Here is a 12,542-nt window from a genome sequence, read left to right as displayed (position 1 = left end):
TACACATGTAGATTTAGGGCCCCCATGGCCAAGTGGGGGAGGGTGTCTCAACTACGGCATGCGCTGAACTGGTTAAGGTGCATTCCACGCGCATCTAGGGGGCGATTGCAAAGAGTTGAACTCAGCAGAGCAGCTCAATTGGGTTGCATTGCAATACATGCAGCGAATCGTGATGTTGCAATTAGTTGACAGGCACTAAATTGTTCTGGTGAGCTTCCAGTGTCCTTCAGTTTCCGTTTCTGGGGACCCTTTCCACACTGACAGGGACTGCCTCTGAGTGGACACGACCATGGCGGTGGACCAGAAGCACACCATCTGGGCACTCTGTGGAGTTACCCTGTTTGGAAATTCTAGACTTGGAACTCTGGTCCATCGAGGCCGACATCCTGTGGAGCTACCTCAACCGTCAGGCCACAACGTTTATCAAGGGGATATCGGTGTCTCAACCCCTGCTTCTGGTGGTAATCGAGCAACTAGGCAGCCGTGTTCTGGTAATGCATCAAGGGACGGCGTTGCGATGGCGAGCGGCGGCCGTTTGGCGAGGGGGGAAGGAGTCCTACAGAGGAAAGTCGTCGCCGCCCCATTTGGCGACGATCAGCAGCTTGCAGAGGGCACGTGACTAACGAAGAAGAAGTCTGGGGTGAAGATTCTCCTAACATCTTTCCTCCCTGGGCATGAGACACAAAATTCCACGGGCCAGGCCGAAAGATTTCTCGCTTCGCCGATGATATCGGTGGAAACAACGCAGAGAGATGCATGCCGGAAGGCCAGGCAGTCAAAATCCGTGCCCTGCTACCCTGCATGTACCTTGCGTTTCCTACCAACGAGATCCCCCAGAGTGTATGTTGGCTTATTCAACTTCCGAAACTCGGACGAACTAGTCAGCGAACGATGTCGAGGGAAACAAGGTTATTGTTGCTGGAATGTACTCGGTGGAGTAGTAGTGGTGACATGACATGCTCGAAGCAGCTTGACCGACGGATCATTCTTCCTGCCATATCTACACGGTCCTCGAGCGCCGCCAGTTCATTTGCCTTGCTAGGGATATGGACTAATTTAATTGTTGGATTTTTCAACATTCTGCAGGTGCGACTTGACTCTGCACCATTTCCCCTGGTTTAAAATCATGCATGGTGCTCGAATATATAATCAACATGGGGAGTACCATTGGGCTAGTGTTGAGTAGTTCAGCTGGCATAGTACTTGCACTCCGTGATCGGACGACTATGTTGGCACGGATCCAGGGGGTTATGTTGAATCAGTATCGTCTCAAATTCGCTTCGGCCATCCAACCTTCCATTCGAGTGGCGGGTCATGCTTGACATGTGTCCAACAAATGTCAAGGCTCAATAACTCGCCAGATAGCCAGGATGAAACCTTAACCACCGAGAATGTGTTCTAGACGGGTATTGGAGGCCGCAGTTGAGGAGTCGCGTTGATAAGGTTCATAAGCCGTGCTGCCACCCTACGTTCCACTCGTGCCATTGCGGTCCAAATTCGTTCTAAGTTAGCATTCTCATAATGATTCCTCGACTTTAGTCCATCTTACAAATGATCAGCAACCGTCAACCCTGTTGCTATCATACCTCATGACGGTGAGCATGGCCAGGGAAGATAGCAAAAAAGGGCTATTTGGAGAAGAAGCCAATGCAGGAAGTATGAATCAAGAGGCGGTATCCCTACGATCTGGCTGAGACATTGCCAAGGATCCCCCAAGAAGACTCCCAGTAGGCTTACCAAGCCCTCAATCTTAGTCACAGGAGCAATGCTTCGTCCCAGGATTTTGTGTGGGCCAATAAATATAGTGTGTATCCCTCGGCTAAGGTAAACCTTGACAAAGGAGGGAAATCCCAAACATGTCTCAAAGACATCGTATGCCTATCAAACAGGCTTAGACGTCGATGTCAGCTCTTTGGTTTCTTGGAAAATTAAATCATGTCACGGTCCGCCAGACTATCAGCTTACAGTCCTCCATAATCAGGAGCAGGCTAACACAGTCGACAAAGATGCTTATCGTCAACAAGTGGCGCACATACTCGCCAACTAGTACCAGCCATCCCGGATGCGCGACTCATTAAGGTTACTTGGCATGAGCCTCTCGTAAGCCTTGGTGGTTCTGTTGTTGAGGCTGTAAAGACTGTTTCGAACTGCGTCCCCTTCCACCCATACTGGCAAAGGGGAACTTTTTCGGTATCATCAGCAGATACTTGAGTCAAAAGACATCACGAGGTCTTGAATAAAGTTCAATCCACACAATAGCGTGGAAGTTTCTGATGTATAATACTGGCTGTAGATGAGTGTAATAAAATCCCCGGTATAGAAAGCCAGTAGGCGATTTAGTAGGTTAGCGTGGTCGAGGTCGGGTGGTACTGTTGACCTGTGAGTGGCACGTGTATCGCCGGGCCCGACTGGAATGATGACCATCCACCTCACTCCGCTGTTACAGTAGCAGAGATAACTTGGATGTCCATAGCGTAGCACATGCTATGAGTGACTGCGACGAAGAGGAGGCTATGGATGTAATTGATACTACGTACTTTGAAAGGACTAATTTTCATTCCCCCACTACTTCCTACCATTATATACGTCCTACACATCATACATATATATATACACACACATATATATATATCTACTAACTGGTAATTTTTTTGAGAATAGGACACTACGACCAATGATAGACTTTATAGATAGCGGCATTGAGGCCGTACACGAACTTACTTCTTGTACGCTAGCCGCAATAAACTCGAGCGAGCAGACTGATATTACTCCCCATGACTTGACCCGAGGAAGGAATTCTAGAAAGGTCATCCAGGATACGACAGTAAGCTTCTTCGGCCGGTAGATTAATTTCCTCGGATTTGCGATGCAGACAGTAACGACCATCATTACCTCAGCCAAGCAAGGGGCTGCGGCAGCTGACCAGTTGGGTTGGAGGGATTTTGGCCACATACCAGGAGATGTCTTTGGAGTCATCGCCTGATTTTATAGTTTTCAAAAGGCCTCACCGTCTGAGTATAAAGTGAGAGAGTGACCTAAACCGTTGCCATCAATTTGACAGACCTGAGATTTAAGTGACAGACAGATTAGCTTATCATAGAGAATAGTATAGAAGGGAACACCAGCAGGAGACTCATATACTATACAGTACCTCATATGACTGTTTCGAAGGCGGGTAAATTCTGGTCTAGTCTCTCATATGATCCGCACTGGTTTCTCTTTGAGGTGGGTACAAAGTAGTTGGATTGCACCACAAGTAGTACTCTAGAGATGAAACACAAGTTGATTGGCAACCCAGGGATGAATGTTCTCTGGGTGGTACAGCGGGTAGCGGAGGTACAACCATGGATCCTCATCTTGGGGGAGGGGGACCCCTAGTAGCCACGCGCGGAGTACCTTGGAGCTTCGTATGACCTATGGTTGATTCAGAATGAGTTCGGTTATTGGTATGTTGAACTGACATCATCCAGTGAACTGAGTTATAAAGGGAGAGAAATCGATGTAAACTCTAGAGGAAGAGGATAATACTAGTTGACTAGTGACTAGCAAAGAGGACTGTGCGTAATAAGCTTATCGATAAGGGAGGGACTAGTCCCGAAACGGAGCCCACGTAAACACCAAAACATCGATCGGGCCTCACCGTCCAGTTTCCCTTGAGTTCCAAGTCCATCTCTCTCTCTCTCTCTCTCTCGCTCTCTCACTCTTTCTCTCCCCCCTCCCTTCCTACTAGCTTCTCACTCTTTCCTCCACTCACTAACTTACCCAACCACCCCCCCTCCCTTTAACCTAAAGCGTGTCGCATCCCACGCTGAACCTTCCGCCCCCCTTCTTCGCGTTCCGGCGTGCTACTCTTCCGTTGTTTTTGTTTTTCCTTTCTTGCCATGTGTTGGTCTACAGCTCCGTTACCCGGTCCTTAATGCTTCCGTTATTGTCTCTCGTTCAGCGACGGTGCGCTTGTAGCTATATTCGCCCTTTGACTTTCCTACCCCGTTGATACTTCGATCGGACCCCGATACTGCATCATATCGAATCTTCTGACACGTCAATTGCATTTCCGATCGTTTTCTCCAGCAATCTGACGTCCGCTCTGGCTAGCAATCAGCGGTGGTGGTAGTAGTCGATCTTCGGTCCGCTCGTGCTCGGTCACTTCAGCCGCAATGGCCCCCGCCGCACCCCAGCTCCCGACCCGATTCCCTTGCTGGTGTCGGGCAATATATTCATGGGGTGGAGAAACAAAACGCGACTTGGGATTTGTGGAGGGCGACCTCATTGAGTGTCTAAATGCTGGCGATGGTCAGTGGTGGATGGGCCGATTGCGGCGAGACAGGCGCATGATGGGGTTGTTTCCCTCCAACTTCGTTGAAGTGCTCAGGGAGGATTTCGTACCTGTGCAACGGTCAACGAGCCCTATGCTACCACCTGCCTCGTCGCCGATCACAAATCCAACTTCGGCTCCTAAGAAACAGAAAACGGTCTTTCGGAAGCCATTCCAGGCCCATAAAGAAGCTCTTGCACCTTCGGGTGAGCTATCCCGGAGCTCGACCTCCTCATCGCCAGTGACCAGTACGATCCCGCAAACTCCACCCCGAGATGGCAGTCTTTCCTCGCGGAAGGTGAAGCCGCTGCGCACCCCAACAACCGCTGTAAAGCATCAGAGCTCTTTATCGAGGCCCGTATCCCGGTCCAGGCCTTTGTCCCGTGCGATGTCCCCGCACCCTCCAGCCGAATCAGATCCCCAACTTTCGTCCACCCTTCCTGGGACATACATGGCCCGGTCAAGACCTCCCTCTCGCGGAGTGTCGCCCCATCCGCCAGACCCAGAACTCCACCTTCCTTCCATCCCACCTGTGCAAAGTGCACCACGCCCCGGACCTCCTCCTCGTGCAGTATCGCCAGCTCCTCCGCCAACCATCGATTACCAGCTCCCATCTCTCCCTCCTATGGAGGTTGCAATCCAGAGACCTGCGTCTCGTGCAGCATCCCCATACCCGCCTGATGACGTAGATCTTATGCCTCCTCAAGTTCCGAGACACAGCATATCTCTACACCGGCCCTCTTCGCGCGAAATATCTCCACTTCAGCTGCACGAGAGAGAAGACTCGCCGCCCCCGCCACCTCCACCACCACACAGAGTTGCTGTCAATCGTCAGCCGTCCATCGAACCACACGTTCCCACACGCCTAGACATGAATGATCGTTTTGTCACAATGTCAAGGACGCCATCACCGGCTGCCCATTCCGAGGGCCGCGGACACACCCCGTCGCCCCTTCGTGATGCGATGGAAGACGTGATGACTTCATTGGAGGATATGGGGCTGCCCCGAGGCGGACAGTCACCGTCGCCGCAGCCGATGTTCAACAACCCGTGGTCACCGGACGCATATGATAGCTTCCGTGAAACTCGGCCCATACAAACCTCCCGTCGGCCGCTAACCTCTCTGGGATTTGATGGAGACAAGGAGTACCAATATCATGGCAGTCAGACTCATAGAAACAGCGTCTACGCACATGATCCCTACATGGACGGCCCGCCACAATTGAACAACTATGTACAGAGGATGGAAAGTCGACTTCGGCAGATGCAAGAGCAGAGTCAAAGGGAGGCTGAGGATGCGCAACATTCTGATGAGGAAGCCCCACCGCCTCCTCCACGAAACGTACCCTACCACGCCCGGCATAATTCGATCCCCGCCCAGTACCCAGTGGTAAGAGGACGGAGGTCCGGCCAAGATCTCCGCGGGGACTTGCTCAACCGGTCATATACCAACAAATCCAGCACGACGAACTCTTCGAGCGGGGTGCACAGTACGAGTACGACACAGACGGGAAGCACCGAGAGAACCAGCCAAAGCATCATGAGTGGGCCCTCAGCCGGTGGATTCAGCGCGACCAGTGCGGGTAGTTATGCCAGGAGAGGTACCACTCCGGCCGAGAGACCAAACACGGCAGTCGACACGTTCCGCTCGAGAGGCTCCAGCGATGTCTCCCGGGTGCCAAGGCCCGAAACGCCATTGACCGGTATATCGTACCATTCCAGCCATAATACCTCTCGGCAAGGTGCGTCATCTGCCATACCCTGGTCGTCCGGTGAAGGCGGCGCAGAAGAGCCGACCGCTGTGTTCGGTGGACTTTCCACACCAAAGGCCAAGAAGCCAGGATTCTTCAAGAAGATCTTCGAGTCAGCGAAGACAGGCGCTGCCAACGCGAGGAGCAGCATCGCAGTCGGGCACAATGGTGGATCTTCATCGCCCACCAAGGGCAGAGGAATCTCGCCAATCCGTGCTCTTCAATCCAGCCGGGACTCTGCCCGCGAAATGGGGCCTGGCGCCAGCGCCATCGATTGGGTACAAGTCCGTCGCGATGTCAACCGCGCAAGCTCGCCCAGTCGAAACGAGAGAATCGAACGGGCTGAAAGATGCCAAATGATGGACCACCCTGTGATCTATTCGGTAGAGGAACTCTACGAGACGGCGGAAGGCGATGAAAGCATTGACGGCTTGCCGATCAGTGAGCCGACCAACTTCGCCAGTGTCAACCTGAATCTTGTGGACAAGAGCGCGCGTTTTGTCAACAGTCTTCCCCCAATGACGAATCCGGCGAGTTTAGCGCACGGGTATGTCTGCCGCCCTTATAAGAGTGATGTCCAGAGGCTGCGCGCCATCTTTACTTGGGTGAGCGAAAAGATCGCCTGGGATGACCCGGTGGAAGAAATCGGCATCGATTTGAGGCGTGTGCTCCAGACGAAAAGAGGCAGTCCCCAGGAAGTGGCCTATCTGGTCAAAGAAATGTGTGCGGCGGTCGGTCTCCACGCTGAAGCGATCAATGGGTTCCTTAAAGGCCCTGGGGAGATGTTTGACCTGGACGGCCTCTCGCGACCCAACCATTGGTGGAACTCGGTGCTCGTGGATGGCGAATGGCGCATCATGGACTGTTCGCTGGCCAGCCCTACGAATCCGCGACGGAATCAGTTCGTCACCAATAACACTTCCGTGGCCGAAAGCTGGTATTTCCTGGCACGACCCTTGGAGATTTGCTATACGCATGTTCCTCTTTCTCCTGAGGAGCAACACATCTGCCCGCCTATCTCGCCAGACGTCCTACTGACCCTCCCGGCGGCCTGCCCACCATACTTCAAGCTGAATATGCAGTTCCCCGATTATGATACTAGCATCATCCGGATTGACGGCTTGGAGGTCATGCAGATTCGCCTCTCAGTGCCCCCGGACGTGGAATGTGCGGCCGAGGTGGAAGCCCCAGCGTTTGCCCGTGACGCCGATGGTGATTTCTTTGAAAGTGGCGAGGTTGTGCGTAAGCGCGCTCTGGTGCAGCCCGACTGGGTCAGTGGACAGAAGCGGATTACGGTGAAAGCCATCCTGCCCGGCGATGAAGGACAGGGCACAGTCAAGGTGTACGCCGGCAAGAAGGGACTGATGCACTCCAGTCGTGATATTCCCCACCCGTTGGCTCTTGCCCTTCCCATGCTTCACAGCAGCGATAACCCACCGTACGACTTTGTGCTCCGCCATCCGACCCCTCACGCTCAGCGACATGATCTCTACATCATGCAGCCGCAGTGTGCGAAGCTGGCGGTCAACAACACCTTCGTTTTCGCTGTGCGCCAACACCCGGCCTCTCCGGCTTTGTCGTCCGGCAGCAATGAGGCTGGCGTCAGTGGGCGTGTCTCACCGTCGGTCTTCACCCGGCCTGCGAGCGCATTGAGTATGGTTTCCAGTTCCGCGGGTGGTTCCACGGTGTCAGGGGTGTCCAACGAGTTCTCCGCCTCAACATCGGCTATTTCATCCGGCCGTTCGATGTCCGGACGCGAAAAGCCGGCCAAGCTGGCGATTCAGTCTCCATCAGGCAAGATCCTGCGTTTGACGCGGAAGCCCGAGCATATGCTCAGCCCTCATACAGGCACGCACGCATTCACCGATGCTCCGGCAGACGGCAGCGTCTGGGAGACAGTGATCAAGATTGGCGAGCGCGGCGTGTGGCGAGGCTTGGTACTGGCCGACCGAGTTGCACGGTGGTGTGTCTTTTGCGAATGGGAATGTTACTGACCAAAATCCCCAACTGCCGGGCTTGCATTTGGGAACATTTGCCAAGCAAACGCGACTGTAATCTAATCTTTTATTTGTGTTCATCTACGGAGACTTCTTCATCGACATTTGTCTAATTGACAGCATTGCATCCGGTCCGGGACTGGCATCTGTACCAGGACATCATCAAGGGGCAGCAGGACGTGATCTACCCCTACATGTTACTATCATCATATTGAGGCGTTTCCGGAAAGACCATCATGGCGCCGGTGTTATTCTTTTTTCTTTCTCTTTTCCTTCTTGGCTGTTCTAACAATTTCATTTTATGTTTTCATGCATTATGGTTGCTGAGTTATGGGGCATCATGTCTGATGATATGGCTGTTTGGGGCTTTGTTCAATTTGCGATGAACTTACTACTACGATCTAGAAGCATGACTAGGCTCGGTTGGTGCTGTGAATCAGGTCGGATACATTGAAATTGGTTCTTTTCTCTTCAGTTCTGTTGTGTTGTTGTATCTATTATGTGTTGCGCTGGAGCATTGTGTACTGGCTCACTGGTCATTATCCATCATCAATCGCAGTCAGTCGATTCTGAAGATAGATATAGAACCATATCTGATTTCGACATGGCTGGAGCAAAGCAATTGCACAATCAACCCAATTATATCCATCCATCTATATGTTCAAAAAGCTTATATACCCAAGAGATATACAAAGTAGATACAAAATTACAAAGACTTCACTGCATCCCTAATCAACGGCGCCACCTGTTTTCGACTCTTCGTAACATCCTCCTGCACCCAGATCCACTTCCTCCATGACTGGCTATCATCTCCATTCACATCCCCCAACTCACTACTCTGACTATCCTCATCTCCATCCAACACCCTCCACTTCTCCAATCCTAACTGCACACCCGCCTGCTCCTCAAACACCTCCACTCCACGCACACCACCTTCCCCAGTCGCACACACCAACAACTCCCGACAAAACTTACCCTCGGCACCACTAAACGCCGTCATCACCATCACCACATCCAACTCCTCCCTCTTCGCATAATCCACCACAGCATCAAGCAGGGCCCCCGTCCCGCCCGCTTTCCTCTCCAACCACGGCAACGACCGCACCATGGAACAAATCCCAATCTTCACCCCCTCCCCTTCTCCCTCCCCTTCTCCCTCCTTCTTCTTCGAAGAAGGCACTTCCCTCCACTCCTTATAATCCCTCTCCAAGACCTCAGGAACAGTCAACAAATCCAAGCTCCCCTGCTTGGCAGCCACCACCTCCTCAAAGAACTTATTATGATCCCAGGGCTTCCCCGCCGCATCCCCATCTCGATTCGAAATCGCATTGATCTTCGATCTGAGGAAACTGTACGCGAGGGTATCCGAGTCCGTGACCTTCTCCTTGGCGGTAAAGTTCGCCGTGTCGATGAGGATGGCGCTCATGGCTAGCTTCGCTAATTGGAGTTCGGATGATAGCGCCGCAGGGGTGGAGGTGGTGGAGGAAGTGCGTCGCCAGCGGTCCATTTTATCCAACATGTTGACGACGAGTGAAGTGCATGATCCGGCGGGTTGCAGGAGGAATGGCTGGTCTGGATCTGTGATTGGGGCTAGGAAGTGTTCGTCGACGTGGTGGTCGATGCAGCCGAGGACGGTGAAGGTGAGGTTGGGGAGCGTGGGGAGGGAGCCTTGGCCTCGGGGTTGTGTGGGGGAGCGGATGGGGAGGGCGTTCCAGTCGACGAGGACGGCGTCGGCGGTTAATTGATTATTGTTGTGGTTGTAGTCTTGGAGGTGGGTTGCAAAGTCGGAGACGGTGAGGATGTGTTCTTGGAGAAGAGGGCCGGCGGACTCGGGCGTGTCGGACCATGTTTCTTCGTCCGGGACGGGGGGGTGCGTGGAGAGCCAGAGGGATTTGATGAATTCGGGACGGAGACGGCGTAGTTCGGGACCTGCGGGGACAGTTGGGAGGTTGATTAAAGGGACGTGAGGCCGGGGATGGGCGAAGGAGGCGTAGACAATGGCGGAGATGATGGAGTCGAGGTCGGCGGAGGGGTTGCCGATGACGTAGATGGGGGATTCGGCGCGGGAGAGTCGGCCGGCGAGGAAGCGGTGGTGGGTTTGGAGGGCTTTGGCGAGGAATTGGAAGAGGCTGTGCTCTGGAGGAGGCATTGTAGCGGGTGTAGTAGGGAGGAGTTGTATTGAGAATGAGTTGGATGGGTTGTTTTGGAGTCGAAAATATAAGATGAGGGGATAATTCCTCATCGGGGAATCTCCGCCGCGGAGAGGCAGAACTTGACCGCCTATGGCATCATCAAGATATTCAGCTATTCATTGTATCATCTGGTTATCAACATTACATCTCTTCGAGTAGGATCTCTTTTATCTTGTATCACTCTGCTGTAAGTCAATTCCACTCTCGCTTCGTCGGTATCCACTTACTAATCCTCAGGCTCCAGACATACTACTACTTCTACTACTCCAACTGAACCTTCCCAATATATACTCCGCACCACCTCCACACCTATCCCAAACTCACAACATCAAACTCACTCTCAACATCATAATCTCATATTGTCACCCTCCAAACTACTCTGCTATAACACAATGATTCCCCTCCCCACCCCCTTCTCCCAAATCCCCCGCTACCCCCTCCTCTACGCAACCCCCTCCCCCATCCACCCACTCCCAACCCTAACCAGAACTCTCCTCCAATCCCCATACACAACCCCCAAGACCACCACCACCACCACCACCAACAAGAACAAGAACATAAACACAAACATAAACATAACCCTGCACCTCAAACGCGAAGACCACGCCTCCCCCCTAACCTCCAGCGGCAACAAATACCGCAAACTCGAGTACCTAATCCCAGACATTCTCTCCCCAGTACCAAAATACGGCTCTCTAGCCCCAGGACCCGATCACGGAACCCTCACATCCCCTACAGCATCCCCAGAAAACCAACAGAAACTACCCCATGGATACAAACAGAATAAAGAAGTAACCCTAGTAACCGAAGGCGCCCTCCAAAGCAACCACACCATCCAAGTAACCAGCATCGCGAACCACCTGAACCTCCCACGGCCGGTGATTATCCTCCACAAGGCGACGGGGGGCGGGTACGTCCAAGTACCAGACAAGAGTCTGTTTGAGAGGACGGGGAATGTCCAAGTTGCGAAGTTGTTAGGGGCTGATGTGAGGGTTTTGGATTCAGCTACTGTTTCAACATCCACACCCACATCTCCAAATAAAGAAGAAGACCAAGATGGGGTCCATTCGATCCTCACAACCCTCCAATCCGAAAACAAACATCCCTACTGGATCCCCTCCGGCGCAAGCCTCCACCCCCTAGGTGGACTGGGATACGCGCGATGCGCATTCGAAATAGCGTACCAGGAAACCCAACCCCAACCCCAACCACAACCACAACCTGGGTCCACCGCTCCCAACCTCGGAAGAATAGACTACATCTTCGTGGCATGCGGCAGCGGGAGTACCCACGGGGGATTAATCGCGGGATTAAAGCTCCTCGAGAAACAAGAAGCACAAGCACACTCCTCAGAAGCCACCGCCCACCGCCCATCCCGAAAAGTCATCGGCGTGCTCACGTCCCCAACACGTCCACGCAGCTACCACGAGAACAGAGTACTGCAGTTTGCGCGCCAAGCGGGTAGACTCATTGGGATTGAGGATGTGGAGAGGGAGATTACCATGGAGGATGTGCATGTTGATGAGCGGTTCGCGGGCACGGCGTATGGGGAGGTGGATGATGCGACGGGGGATATGGTGCGGTTGATGGCGAGGGAGGAAGCGGTGTTGTTGGATCCGGTGTATACGGGGAAGGTGGCGAGGGGGATGGTGCATTGGGTGAGGGAGGGGGAGGTGGGTAGGGATTGGGTTGCCAGGGGGGGAGGGGAGGGAGATGGGGTTGGTGTTAATGTGTTGATGGTGCATACGGGGGGGCAGTCTGCAATGAGTGCGTATGCGGATGTTGTGTAGATAGATATTTGCTGTTGCGGTGGATGTGTTGATTGTAGATAGTTACTAAAGCCACTGGCACTAGGCTGAGGAATAAGGTCTACTGTATTGAACGATTGTTGGTTAATGACACATCGAACGCGCTCATCGAGCGACTGACTAGAAAATAAAAATACTGGAGAAAGCGCAAAGACAGCAGTGTACATTGGCCTGGGAAAAAAAAAGCCACCCCTTGGAAGAAGGAACAGTGAAACCACACACAAACAACTATCAAATAAGAATAGAGAAGACAGGAAAACACCACGCAATGCGGAGACGGACTAGCCAGGTCTCCGTTGTCTTCGTACACCGAAGTCGTACAAATCACAAACCACAACATAAATTTTAAACAGGATCAAGATCCCATCCGAGCGAATCGAAAAAGACTTTAAGAGCAAAACAGCTGGCATCCCAGTGAACAACAACACCGTTAACAATCCAGGAACAACACAAAGCCACCAGCAAGTCTGGAAACGCCG

General features: G+C 52.8%; 3 protein-coding genes across 3 annotated transcripts; 2 read left to right on the top strand and 1 right to left on the bottom strand.

Moving 5' to 3' along the window:
* Positions 1 to 4,157: 4,157 nt before the first annotated feature.
* AtWU_10950 (putative SH3 domain protein (Cyk3)) lies at positions 4,158 to 8,060 on the top strand (the record flags this gene model as incomplete). Its single annotated transcript, XM_035506052.1, has 1 exon — positions 4,158 to 8,060. The coding sequence occupies one exon, from the start codon at positions 4,158 to 4,160 to the stop codon at positions 8,058 to 8,060; it is 3,903 nt and encodes a 1,300-aa protein (XP_035361945.1).
* Positions 8,061 to 8,769: 709 nt separating this feature from the next.
* AtWU_10949 (putative exopolyphosphatase) lies at positions 8,770 to 10,212 on the bottom strand (the record flags this gene model as incomplete). The annotated part of the gene is made up of 1 exon (XM_035506051.1): positions 8,770 to 10,212. The coding sequence occupies one exon, from the start codon at positions 10,210 to 10,212 to the stop codon at positions 8,770 to 8,772; it is 1,443 nt and encodes a 480-aa protein (XP_035361944.1).
* Positions 10,213 to 10,647: 435 nt separating this feature from the next.
* Positions 10,648 to 12,045, top strand: AtWU_10948 (1-aminocyclopropane-1-carboxylate deaminase/D-cysteine desulfhydrase; the record flags this gene model as incomplete). The annotated part of the gene is made up of 1 exon (XM_035506050.1): positions 10,648 to 12,045. One exon carries the CDS (start codon positions 10,648 to 10,650, stop codon positions 12,043 to 12,045), a length of 1,398 nt encoding a protein of 465 aa, XP_035361943.1.
* Positions 12,046 to 12,542: the final 497 nt, after the last annotated feature.

This window comes from Aspergillus tubingensis, assembly GCF_013340325.1.
Source record: "Aspergillus tubingensis WU-2223L DNA, scaffold_15, whole genome shotgun sequence".
NCBI lineage: Eukaryota > Fungi > Ascomycota > Eurotiomycetes > Eurotiales > Aspergillaceae > Aspergillus > Aspergillus tubingensis.
The sequence above is the reverse complement of the archived record's forward strand: the minus strand, read 5'-3'. Positions and strand labels throughout refer to the sequence as shown.